This window comes from Mus musculus, chromosome 11, assembly GCF_000001635.26.
Source record: "Mus musculus strain C57BL/6J chromosome 11, GRCm38.p6 C57BL/6J".
In the NCBI taxonomy this organism is placed as follows: domain Eukaryota; kingdom Metazoa; phylum Chordata; class Mammalia; order Rodentia; family Muridae; genus Mus; species Mus musculus.
Window position 1 is genome coordinate 75891157 of NC_000077.6, and position 12953 is coordinate 75904109.

A 12953-nucleotide genomic window follows, 5' to 3' on the forward strand; every position below is an offset into this window, starting at 1 on the left:
GCCCCTCACCTGAGTTCTAGTGCCTGCATATTAAGAAGGATGCTTCTAGGCTCTGAAACTTGTTCTTAGGGAGTCAGGGAGCACAAGTGGATAGAGCCATCATTCCTTGAAGGTAAACTTCCCAGACAAAAAAGCTGGCCACAACAGAATGTGATCTTAATCAGGTCTCCCACAGATAATCTCTCACCAAGAGCCTCTCCCCGCCCTTATATCTCACTGCAGGTATTGGGATTACAAATGCGGTCTACTGCACCTGGCTTTTATCGTGGGTCCTGTGGAGCTGGTCTCAGATTGTCAGACTTGCATGAAAGGCTTTTACATGCCGAGCCACCACTGCAGCCCAAGATCAGGCATGGTGGGACACCCAGGCTTAATCCCAGCACAGCATAGAGGGTTTGAAGCAACAATACTGTAATAAGGAAAAAGGAAATGAGAGGAAAAAGTTTTCATATGCTAAAAAGGCTGGTAATGTGTAAGACAGCTAGGGAATGGTCTGGTCAACAAAAAGACCAAGGTATGCTTAGACGATTCACTCCTTAACCCCAGAGAGGAGAGAGTCGGGAGTCATGGCCAACAGTGTAACCAGTCATGTTAGCCTCCATTAGAACCCGCAGGATAGGTTCCAGGACAGTGAAGGAGGTCTATACACAGAGGCTTCCACCCACCCCACCCTAACCCCACACACCTTTCCATCTGACTGTCCTTTCTAACAAACCAGGAGGGCGTCTCCCTGAACTGTGTGAGCCATCTCCACAAGCCAGTCTAGTCCAAGAGAGCCACATGGCTGGTGGCCTGGTGCTCCACAGCTGAGCTTCTCACCAGCACCGACCTGAAGTGAGCTTTGTGCAACTGAGCCCTTACCTGCAGGACCTGACTGGTGGAGATCTCTCAACCAGAGGATCTGCTGCCCAGCTGATCCCTGCACATTTTAGGGATCACCCTTGCTTGTTTTTCTCCTCGTTTTAGGGCCTGATCCTCAGAACAGGGACACCAAGCTTGCTTTTGGCGGCTTCATAGTCTTCGTGTGAGGGTGGAATAGGAGCCTGTGCTAACTCTCGCCATCTATACCCGGAATTTGGATAATGGTATCAGTTGAGCTCAGGGACAATGACATTGAAGCTCCAGATTAAACAGAAGGGACACAATAAGGTCCATTGGCTGCTGGGGAGAGAGACAGTAGACTTCTAGACATGTAGACAGGGGACTGGGAGAAGGAGAGAGACTCTTCCTGTTTGGTCCTGCTTTCTCTCCCCAGCCTTGTCTCTCTCTCAGCTCACCAAGCCCGTCACACTAGCCTCATGGTTTATCATCTACTCCCATCTCTGTGGAGACTCTCCTGTCTCCAAGGGTTTTGTCCAGGCTGAGCCTCATGCCTGGCAAACATCTTCACACCCTTATGGCACATCCGAAAATCTCCTCCTCCCTTGCTCCTTCCTTGAGCTCCTCCAAGAGACACTAATGTCTTCCCTGGTCCCCTTTCAGGTGTGAGGCCATCTCCAAAGCAGTGCTGACCACATCACACTGGATAGTCTCCTTCCTGACCAGCTCCCCTGAGTCAAACCCAAGGCTCTGCAGGTGCTAGGCAAGTACTCTATTCCTGAACCATGCTCCTGACTCACATTGTTCATAGTTGATTCCCAGTGCTCAGCAAGAGCCTGGAACAGAGTTGTCTGTCACAGGAGGGGAGGTTAAGTGCTAAGCACAGATGCCACAGGTGAGCTCCCTCTGTGCCTGGAGCCTCAGGTGGCCTATGGAGCATTTAAGGAGGGGAGAGATGTGACTGCAGAGACTCACTCATTCTTCCAGCTCTGTAATCTGGCCTCTGTATTCTTAGAACTTCTTTCTCCAGAACATTCTCAGGGTATGTTGATGGTATAGTGGTGAATATCTTCTGAAACATTTCCAGAAACTTGCAGAATTCCTGGATCTCGGTGGGTTTAGAAGGCAGGAAGGCAAAGGCGGCTCATTCAGAGGCCTGACCAGCAGTTTGGAGGGAGGAAGGAGGAGATAGGGTATAGGCTTCGGTATTTCAGTCTTTGTTCCTACAATCCCTTGGAAGGAGGACTGTTCATCACAGTTACATAGGGAAGGTCTGGAAGAAAGATCAGGGCAGCAGACACTAGGGCAAGGGATGATACACAGACTCGGGGGTGGCTGTGGGAAGGCCTTGAGCTCAGCATCCTTTTAATATTGGGGAGTAATATTGTACTGTTGATTAAACATGTGGGAGGCACCAGGCTTTGCCCTTATTCACAGAGCCCATAAGTACTTATGTGAAGGAAAGAAAACAGTAAGAGCCAGTTAATGGCAGACCCGGGGGAGGTAGCACCCTGAGGCTCAGGAAGAAGTGGCAGAAAGGCTTGGTGGCAGGGCCTGGTACAGGTGAGATGGGAGAAGGCACAGCTCAGAGGCTCACTGGGCACCAGCAATCAGCTGATCAGGAAGGGGCCTTGAGTGGGGAGGTCTCAGACCCAAGGAAACAGTGATGTAATAGGTAGGATGGACAAGATGACAGAATGGACAACGTACAAAGAGGAAGGACCACTATCCTTGGGCCCAGGGCACAGTCAGGCAGCCAGAGGCTGCTGGGCCTGAGAGGCTGGACCATAGGCAGCAAAATGAGGGGTCTGGAGGCTTGGTGTAGCTATGGGTCAAAGTGGCCAGTCCACAGCACCCCCAAAAACACCAGTCCACACAGACCCCTAGCCAAAGTCAGTAGGTTGCCCCCAGCCCCCCCCCCCAGATTGCCCCCCCCAAGCTTGGCACCTGTACTTTGTCAGCTCTACCTTGTTCTAGAAGAACATCAAGGGTCCCTCTGGCCTCCAAGGATTACATTAGCCCCATCCCCCTCTTTCCAGCGATTCAGACACAACCAGTAGGTTCCTTTTTGAACTGTTTTGTTTTCATTTGGAAAAAAAAAAAAAAATCCAGCAGACCAGACAAACATCCCAGAGCTTCTAACAGTCTGGGTAATGTGCTAATGGCTAATTAGGGACCCTGGTGATGGCAGGCCTGAAGCTCTGTGGGAAACAATGACAAGACAGGGTCAGGTGGAGACAGACCCACTGGGTGGAGTTAGTGCCAATTATGCTAGAAAGTCAACAAGCAGCTCCCACTGCCCCCACAGAAGGAGGCAGAGGCCCTGGCACCATGTAGAGGATTTTAGACTTTGTTCTACATACAGTAGGGAGTCACGGAAGGCTTCAGGGAGACTCAGAGAATGGTGTGAGCAGAGCAAGATGTAAGAGGGCAGGAGCAGAGACTGAGCCGGGAAGTAGAGCCAGACAGCTCGGCCCTTTCCCTGCACCCAGGGGCGTGGGTCTCATACCCTATAGGACCAACTTCACTCCTGCCTACATGGTGGTGGTGGTGTTCGAGTCAGGATTTCTCTGTGCAGCCCTGGCTGCCCCACAACTGGCTCTGTTCTCTGCTCGCCTCAAACTCAGAGGTTCACCTGCCTCTGCCTTCGAGTACTACCCAGCTCTTGCCTGCGTCTGAACATGGTTTCTAAGAAGGCATGTCTCTCTCCTTGGAGGTAGATAAAAAAGGAGAAACAAATTTCAACGGAATGGGGCTAGAGACCCTCCCCTTCCACCAAAGCATCTAATAAAGCCACAATTATTTATTTTTAGGGGGATTATGGATGGAACCTCTTATAATTTAGGAAAGTAATCTACCATTAAGTCCCTAGCCCTTGGTCCTTTGATGCTGGAATTTCCAGCTATACCATTCCGAATGCACCTGACCTTGTCTGATTCTGAGGTTGGAGGTACTGGGAGCCTGGAGGAAGAGAGCCAGTTCTCCCCTCCCCCACCCGACCCTTGCTCTCTGCTCTCCATCAGCAGAGCTGTCCTGATGCCCCCAGGATGGAGAAGGACTGACTACCCACACCCTGAGCTGTGGTCAGTGAGCAACTGACAGCCCTGGGGAAAACTCTCCAGCAATAAAGAGGCGATGTGAGAGCAAGGAAGAGTCGCAGGCCTGCTGAAGTGTGGCAGCTGGCAGGGCAGCCGGAGAGGGGTACCACGTGGCGCTGAGCCACACCGTGGACTGGAAATGTCATTATCTGCTATTTACCACCGCAGAGGACAAGTGAGTCCACAGGATTACCTCTGCTAAGAGCGAGCCACTAAACAGATTGCCCAGCGGCACTTCCTGCTGCCGGAGCCTGGCACAGCTCTACCCACCAGACCAGGAGGAAGGAGCTGCAACTGCAGTAGCCAGGGACCTTAGGGGAAGGTGGGTGGTGGGCACACATGGTTAAGGCAGGGAAGTGTGTCACTGTGACCCAGCCTGGGCAAGTCCACGGAGCCTGGGCAGGTTTGCTTCCCACCCTTGGGAGATAGGAGCTCTTAGTCACTCAATTAGGCAATTAGCCTCAGGGAGACTCAAACCAGACCCCTACAAACTCCCCATGTCCGTCCAGACGTCTCCAGATCATGACAAACCAGGCCAGACTGTGACAACTGCCTCAGGGAGCCAATGCTAGCGGCCGCTCCCGATTCTGTAACCTGCCATGGGCGTGGAGTTGCTTCTGGCATTGGGGCACCCCATCTATAAGGTGACATCTGGGTCTCCTCCTTTTAGGGGAGGTCTCCTGAATATTTTCAGCTCTCTTCCTTTATCATAAGGTATGGAGATAACATCTCAACTAGGCTGAGCTACCACAAGTGAGCTGTATCTCCAAGCTTCTATTTCTCCTTCTAGAAAATAGTCTAAACACATTGCTTTTTGACTATCACCTAACAGTGGTGGGCTGTGGGAACTCAGGACAGTGGAACTCTCAGAGCACACCAACCCATGTGGGCCTCCTCCTGACCCAAGGACACAATTCCTGAGCTCAAGAGGGCTAGAAAGCAAACTAGAGTGGCTTTAAAGCCTCCTCAAGAAGAGCCTGGTGGTGGTGGCACACACCTTTAATCCCAGCCCTCAGGAGGCAGAGGCAGGCAGATCTCTGAGTTCAAGGCCAGCCTGGCATACATAGAGTTTAAGAATGGCTAGAGAAACCATAACTTGGAAAAACAAAAACAGCAACAGCATCCACATAAAGCCCCAGAAGAACGCTCAGGCAGGCACAGAGGTTACAACAGGGAGGCTGCTTCAGCTCCTTGCTGTACCTGCCTCACACTGACCCCCAGTCTGTGAATGGAAACTGGGTGTGCCTAAGCACACAAGATGAAACCGCTTGGAAGAGCCTATGATACTGTCTAGTTCAACCCTTTCCTCTCACATGGGCCTCGAGGGGAGTGGGGGATAAAGTGTGTGTGTGGAGGAGGGAGGAGGAGGGGTGATTTTTTTCATTCAAGGTCACATCCATCCATCGGAGGGACAGGGCTGTGTGGCCCTATTGTAGTGGGTATAGGAGGGCAGATAAGGATGGCCTTAGACAACAGGATTCCCACCCAACCCACAGAAAGACCAAGGAACCTTCTGGAAATAAGCTTGAACTGTCACACCTAGATTTCAGACACGGGTAGGCATGGTTGTGGGGTCAGTGTGCAGAGGCAAGTTGCAGGGGATCTCAGAAGGAAGACAGACTAAGGAACGGGATGGGAGATGTCTGCTGTCTAAGGGGGTAGGCATCCATTCACCTCACTCCAGCTGTGGCCCCTGCAGGCTGTGAGTAACCTGGGAAGAAGGCCTGCAGGGAAGTGTGGAAATCCCCTTATATTATCACATAGTTCCTAAAAACAGAATTGGATTGTTTTGCGTGCGTGTGGGTGTGGGATGTTGATTCTGATGTGATATGAAGTGAAAACATAAACAAAAGAAACTACAGAATAAGAAATATATTTAGGTTCATCAAGAAAATACACAGACATTGCCAGGCACTGCCATAGAGGTAGGTGGAGGCCTGGGAGCCCATTGCTTGGGGGACAAGGGTGGAAAGACTAGAAAATCAAGACTATCTCAGCTACACAGCAAGTTTCAAGCCAGCCAGGGTTACTTTGCAAGACCCTGTCTTGAGAACAACCTTCTCCCGATATATACCCTCAGTATACAAATAACATATACATCTGTAGACAACATATACCCTCAGTACACAAACAACATATACATCTGTAGACACTTGGATGTGAGAGAAGAGTTTAGAAGGAAAAACACCCAAACTCTTAGGGTTAGGGCTGGGTAAATATTTTACCTACATTTGTATAAACTAATTCTCCAGCAGTCATTGTGCACGAGACACCACCTCTAAGAGCGTATCACATGCCTAACTCATTTCAATCCTCACAACCACACTCCAAGGCAGGAAAACTTTGATTATCTCCAATTTCCAGGTCAGGAAAATCGAGGCAGGAGAACATAGGCAACTGAATGCAGTAATGGAGACCACTTGGCACTAGAATCTATCATCTTTTAAAAGTCCAAGAGATGGCCAGGAGGCACTTGCCTAGCATGCTTGAGGTCCTGTGCCCACATCCTGCATAATACATAAATCTAGGGAGAGACGAGTCTCAAGGTTAAGTCTTGCTGGGTCTTTAAGACCCAACCTCGGACCTCTTGCTTACTGGTTAATGGCATAACCATGGGAGAAGGAGGTCTCCTTCCTGTTCACATCTGTGGTACTGGGAATGAAGCCAGAGCCTCATGCTGGCCAAGCTCTCCCACTAAGCCATATCTCTAGCCCCCTTCTGACCCTCTGGAGCCATCAGGTGCTTTAGGCTAAGAAAGGGAGGGCCAGAAAGCAAGCTGTGTCCCTGCTCAGTTCCACCACCATGATGCCAGGCCTGAAAGGATGCAAGCTGTGGACATGCCCAAGCTCTGATAAACCATTATGGATAGTCAACTTGTAATCCCTACAATTTTTACCCATTAGAAGCTTCTCTTTGCATTTGTTTTCAGTCCTTGTTAAAAATTCACTCTAGCTCATGGGTTGTTCAAAGCAGGGGAGACCCCTGACCTAGCTCCTGGTGGAGGGAGGACTAGGTCTGCCAGCGTGCTCATGGCAGACTCCAGAGTAACCGGCAATAGCCAGGGAGGGATCTTGGGTTTTGGAATTGGGGTTGAAGCTGGAGTATACACACTGCGGCTGGCTGGGGCTGAAAGCTCGTCCTGGGGTAAGATCCTGCCCTTAGGTCTTAGTGGCTGAGCCTGGGGCAGTCTATGCTCTGCTGTTGAAGATGGCTCTGGAATGCTGAGGAGTTAGGCAGGGAAGAAGGCTTAGCTCATATTCTCTTCATATTCCTCTTATCCTTCTGTTCCTCATGCCCCACTGGACAGCATTGTGGGGTCACAAGGTGGTTCCTTAGTTTTGTGCTACTCTCAGCCTGGATGACCTGGCCACACACAACAGGCACCCAGCATCTGGTCCTGGCTCACTGACGGCATAGAGAAGCCGACACTGAACAGCAGGATGGTAGGCCATGCAAACATCACCCGACAGGCCACGCCCTCACCTACTCCTTTTGCCCTGGTCTTTTCATAGTTCTCATGTTCTGAGACACAGCCTGCTGGTAAGGCCATTAAGACTCCACTTGGGGAAGGACTTCGTCCCCTGCTTTGTATCCCTTTCCTCACCTGAAAGTATGGCTGGCCGGTTCCCATGGTGGCTTTGGTGACAAAGAGGACAAGGGGCCTGGCAATGGAGGCAGCTGTCAATTACTAGAAAGCTTTTTAAAAGTCGGGGTCTTATATAGCCCAGACTGGCCTTGAGCTTGTTGAAGACGGCCTTGGGGTGTGCACCACCACCCCAGAGTTTATACGATGCTTTGATCAAACCCAGAGCTTCAAACCACTCAAGAACTCGCCAATCGAGCCATAGCCCCAACCCCCAATAACTCAAACTTGTTTCATTAATTTCTCTTCCTTGTTTCTGAATAATATCCTGGTTTCCCGCCTAATCTAGGCCCTGGCTACTCTTTCCCTTTGGGACACAATCCAGTCTTTGTAGCCCAGGCTAGCCAGGAACTCTGAATCATCTTTTTTTCAGCCTCCAAAACGGTTGGATGACAGGTGTGTGCCACCACCCCTGGTCCCTGCTGCATGGCCAGTTCAGGTGTCGGTGTATTCCTGCCAACCTACCACAGTGCCCCCAGGTCTCCCTGAGACATCTGTGTGGACTTTGCCTCTCTCACAGATCTCAGGACTGCTCAGCTCTCTTGGGTGACTCTAGTGATGCTTCAGCCTGGCTTTGAAGCCCCTTCTTGTCTTCCTCTCTCCTTAGTCTGCCTTTCTCCCTCTCCTCCTCATCTCAGTCTCCCATATACCAAGTGCTTAGCAGCCCTGTGTCTCTGCAGAGCCACATCTGCTCTAGCCATGTCCTGATGGGCACATTTTCATCCCTCCAACATTGCTCTCCATGAACAGAGGCTGCCCAGCATCCCCCATTGTTATCTGTTCTGGGGCCTCTTTCAGCTCTCCTACAGAACTCCTTCTCCTATGTACGTGTAAGCCTGGCATCCCTTGGGAGTCAGGTGGGCACAATGTCCAGAGCTGCAGAACTAACACGCAGGCCAGGGATGGAGAATCAGTCCACTGAGCTAAGGGCACCACTGGCCAAGAGGGCCATAGCCCACCTTCTTCTATCCAGATGACCCCTATGAACAGGATGGACTGGCAACTGCGTGGAGTGGCAGTTTCTTTATTTGGGGGAAGAAAGGCTGTCTGTGGGCTCTAGGCAGCAGGGCTCGTGTGCCTTAATGGAGATGTTCTGCTTGCCAACCCCAGGCGAGGTGGATGTTCCAAGATACAGCTTGGTGTCTGGTCCAATCCTCTGATCCTAACAACAGGAGCCAAGTCAATTCCTGCCAAACAGCCTTGGTGACAGGCGAGCTGCCTGAGCGGGCCCCTCAGGGCAGAGGAATTAAGTGACTCTTTCCGGGAATTTAGGAAACATCAGTAGCAGAACGAAAAAAAATCCATCTTTGTAATAAGGCACAAACACACGCCTTCCACATCAAATTAGGCCGAGGAGGACAAAGGACACAGCGAGGCCAATTCAGAGGCAGCTAGGATAAATATGCTATCACTCAAGGTGGCTGGCGGCTATCTCTATGCTTTCTCTCCCCTCTCCCCCAGGAGCTGAGGTGCTTAAGATCAGGCTTGGAAAGGGAGGTCAGGATGGGAGCCATTAAGGACTTCCGGCATATTCCAATTCCCTGCCCCCCCCCCAAAAAAAAGACTTTTTCCTGACTTTTGCACATTGGTGGCGGCAATGTAAAATTATTCAGCCCCTGTGCAGAACAGTATGGCGGCTCCTCACAAAGTCATGCTGAACTACTGTGGGATGCAGCTATGCCACTGCTGGGCATTTACTCCCAGGGGATTGGAAGCGGGATCTCAGAGAGATCAGCACAACCACACATATAGTCACACGGTTTACAAGAGCTAAATTGTGGGAGCGCTCGGGGTGTCCATCACAGATGAGTGGACCAGCAGAAGTATGGTCAAAGAGTCACCTTGAAATGTTAGTCCCTTCATAAAGGAGAGGATGGCACTTGAAGACATCACGCTAATGAATCTGATGAAATGCAGACTCTGGCTCAGGAGGTTCCAGGGGGGCTGAGAATCTGCTCTTCCAGCCAGCACTGAAGGACGTCTGTGCCTCTGGTCCTCCGTCTGTACTTTGCGTAGCTGGCACTTGAGTTCTTTGACTCCTCTGGTGTCTCCATCTGCAGGAGGTGGTCTCTGAGGACTAGCTGGGGAGCACTCCCAGATCCTCACAAGGAGCACGTGAGATCTCTGTTCAGAATCAGCAGGCTTTCTAGGAAGTGCTGCAGCCAGCGGATCCCAAGCTGGGGACAAGTGTGAGACAGTGATGGGGAGGGACTCTCTTCCCTCAGATTGCCCAGGCGTGGCAGGCAGGAGGGTAACAAGCAAGTGCCATCTGCTCCCCCCACCCCAGCCCATTGCTCAGCAGCCACAAATCCCTCACCCTGAGCAGAATGGAGTCTGCTTAGGGTTCAGGGGGAAATGACATAGCCTCTTTCTAGCCTGGGGTTACTGCCACTCTCTGCAGCAAGAAACAGATCCTTAGAGCAAAATGGTCTGGAGCCCGTGGCAGGAGAGATCAGGGATGGACCAGCCCCTGCCCTACAGTTTTCTCCAATGCTGGGCTGGGGCCATAATGCCCCCACAGAACTTTTGCTAAGGGCCTGGAGAAAACTGTGGGCTAACCTCAGCCCCTCTGCTTCTAGGACTCAGCACACAAGGTCTAAGTTATGTCAGGCTGCCTCTCCTGGGCCTGCACTATGAGATCCATTTGGTTGAGACCAGGAAAAGCTCCAACTGCTTCCTTAGACTGGTGACAGTGCTGTCCTGGGGCTCAGATGGTCATCCTGCAACCGGGCACAGCCTCCCATGGCTGCGAAGCTGCTGGCTGACTTGGATCGGAGGCAATTAGAAGTACCAGGCCTCTTTAATTAACCAGTCAGCTCCTCTCCCTTTTCACTACTGCCAGGGAAACGAGGCCAGGCAGCCGGAGTGTGTGTGTGTGTATGCACGCAGACCCAATTACAGAGGGCCACAGCTCCAGGACTGCAGTGCCTTCTACCTGCATGTTCATTAGCTTGTGGCTGACAGACACTGGCAGGGATCTTGCTGGAGGGACATTGGTGTCCCCAGGAGCACCTGAGGATTTGTCCACCACCCACACAGGTCTGGCTTGGACCCTTCCAATGCCAAGGGTCTTCCCAGTATCCTCTCTCTGCAGCCTGTTTAAACATACACCTTCTGGTCTTGGGAGACTCGCTCTTCCACACAGCTCTCCGGGTTGCTAAGTCCTGGGAACCTAGGCCCCTATAGCAGTGGGTGTCACTCTAGAGAATGTTGCCCATCCACCTTGACAGTCAGGACCTAAGGGAAGAATTCCCTCTCTTCTAGATTCCCCTCACCCCTGAAAGACACACAGACTGTGCCTGGATGAACCATTGGCACCTGCACATTCATGGGGCCCTGCCAGCTCGACACCAATATTGAGAACCGCAAAGGTATCCAAGTCCTTAATTTAGTTACATAACTCTTGGAAAAGAAAAGACTAATTATGGTGGCAGCTTCAATATGAAGCTCAAGAAAGCACCAGTGCTTCCAGGCATGGTGGTACCCATCTGCAATCCCGGCATTCCAGAGGCAGAGACAGAAGCGCTGAACTGGAGGCTACAATGGGCTAGATAGGAGACTTCATTTTAAAGAGATAGAGACACACACAGAGCATGTGTGTGTGTGTGTGTGTGTGTGTGTGAGAGAGAGAGAGAGAGAGGGCGAGAGAGAGAGAGAGAGAGAGGGCGGGAGAGAGAGAGAGAGACAGACAGACAGACAGACAGACAGAGGGAGAGGGAGAGGGAGAGAACCCAAGAAAAAAGCAAACAAGAAACCATAACATGAATTCTAATAAGGAAAATATGGGGTACAATACACTAAATTGGGTCTCTCAAAAGCTCAGTGTGTTGAACTCCAAGTCCCGTTGTGACTATCTTGGGAGAAAGGGTCGTTCGTCTGCAAGTAAAGAGCTCAGGTTAAATGGGATCCGAAGTGTGAGGCCATACCTGATGTGATTAATGTCTGTAAAGGAAGAGGCAGCAGGGCTCCTGCCTGATGCCGTATGAGGAAAAAGCCATCCATGAGGCAGGCCAGGGAGACGTCGACTTGCCTTGGACTTCCCAGTCACAAACCACAGGGAAATAAATAAAGGGTTGTTAGGGCATCTTGCCCCGGCTGGCTGATCTGTGCCTCGCTCTGTGTCTCCTGTGATCATGATGGTCGGGTCCATGCTCTGTGGCAAACCTCTGAGCAGGGAGCCCCTGGGGTGGCCCGGTCACCATGACAGTGACAGGGTGCCCCTGCCTTTGCTAGGAGCTAGTGATGGAGCAGGCTGTGAAGGGCTTCCTTGCATCAGCTAATCCATCCCTCACATCCACCTGGTGCTGATGGCTGCCTTTCGACCTTGTCTTACAGATAAAGGAATGAAGGCGGAGAGAGGCGGAGTGAGTTTTACCAGAGCCCTCCACAGAAGCAATATGGGAACGGGACCCAAGCCGGTCCTACAGCTGTGGGTACCTCTGTACCTCTGTTCCTGCTTCGAGGAAGAGAGAAACACCCTTCAATTTGTGTCCACAGGCAGGCAGGCAGGCAGGAGTCACAGGAACTTCCCAGGGCTAGTGTGGGAACAGTATACTAGCCATTCTGAGACGCAGTGGGGCCAAGTGCCTCTCACTTTGGCTTTCTCCTGGCCAGGGCTCTTCATCAGGGACTCTCACTTACAACCTTTAACTCTTCCCCATCTGATCAGAACACACAAAAGACACTGATGCTCTATTAGCATAGGGCTTCCATCCCCATGATGCCTTGTTCTCCAGGCCTTCATTCTTCTAATGGCAGCCATCACTACCAAGCTTGCCTCCCACTTGCGTACTGTTTTTCCCAACAGCCTATTTGACCTGCAACAGCTAGAGCCACCCCTTGAAAACACACCAGGGGCTGGAGAGCTGACTCAGTTGGTAAGAGCACTGGCTGCTCTTCCACAGGGCAGGGTTCAAGTAATAGCAACTACGTGGTGGCTCACAAGGGCAACTTCAGCTTCAGAGGATATGCTGCCCTCTTCTGGCTGATGCAGGCACTGCACTCACAGAGTGCACAGACATGCAGAAAAGGCAAAACACCCAATATACAACCACAAAACAAACTGTATCCCGTCCTTTCTCAGTACCCCATGCCATGCCCAGTCTCCATGGCATCCTCCTAAACACACAATGAAATTCCAGTTTCTGACTTGGAGTTATGAGGCTCTGTGGAACCTGGCCCAAGCTCATCCCTCGCTCCCTCTGTTCCAGATACTTCTGCTAGCTCTTAGAGCCCAGCTGGTTCTACCTCAGAGTCTTCGTGCCTGCAGGTGCCTCTGCCCAGAACATATTTCCACCCGGATCCTCCCCAAGGCTGACTGTTGCTTGTATCCAGAGTCGGTTCAGAGAGGCCTGCCTCCCTTTACCAAGACTCCACTTTGAACAAAGTGCTAA

At 51.4% G+C, this 12953-nt stretch overlaps 1 protein-coding gene across 15 annotated transcripts in view; it reads right to left on the reverse strand.

Moving 5' to 3' along the window:
- Rph3al (rabphilin 3A-like (without C2 domains)) overlaps positions 1–12953 on the reverse strand; it is a 136623-nt gene that overhangs the window by 60165 nt on the left and 63505 nt on the right. For 3 of the 15 annotated variants that reach the window (XM_011249101.2, XM_011249102.1, NM_001291159.1), the window contains one exon: positions 8569–9737. The exons of the other annotated variants lie outside the window; for them this stretch is intronic. In XM_011249101.2, coding sequence (XP_011247403.1) covers positions 9663–9737 — 75 coding nt within the window. In that variant the 3' untranslated portion in view covers positions 8569–9662. Of the gene's footprint in view, positions 1–8568; positions 9738–12953 lie in introns of those variants that run through there. 15 annotated transcript variants of the gene reach the window in all.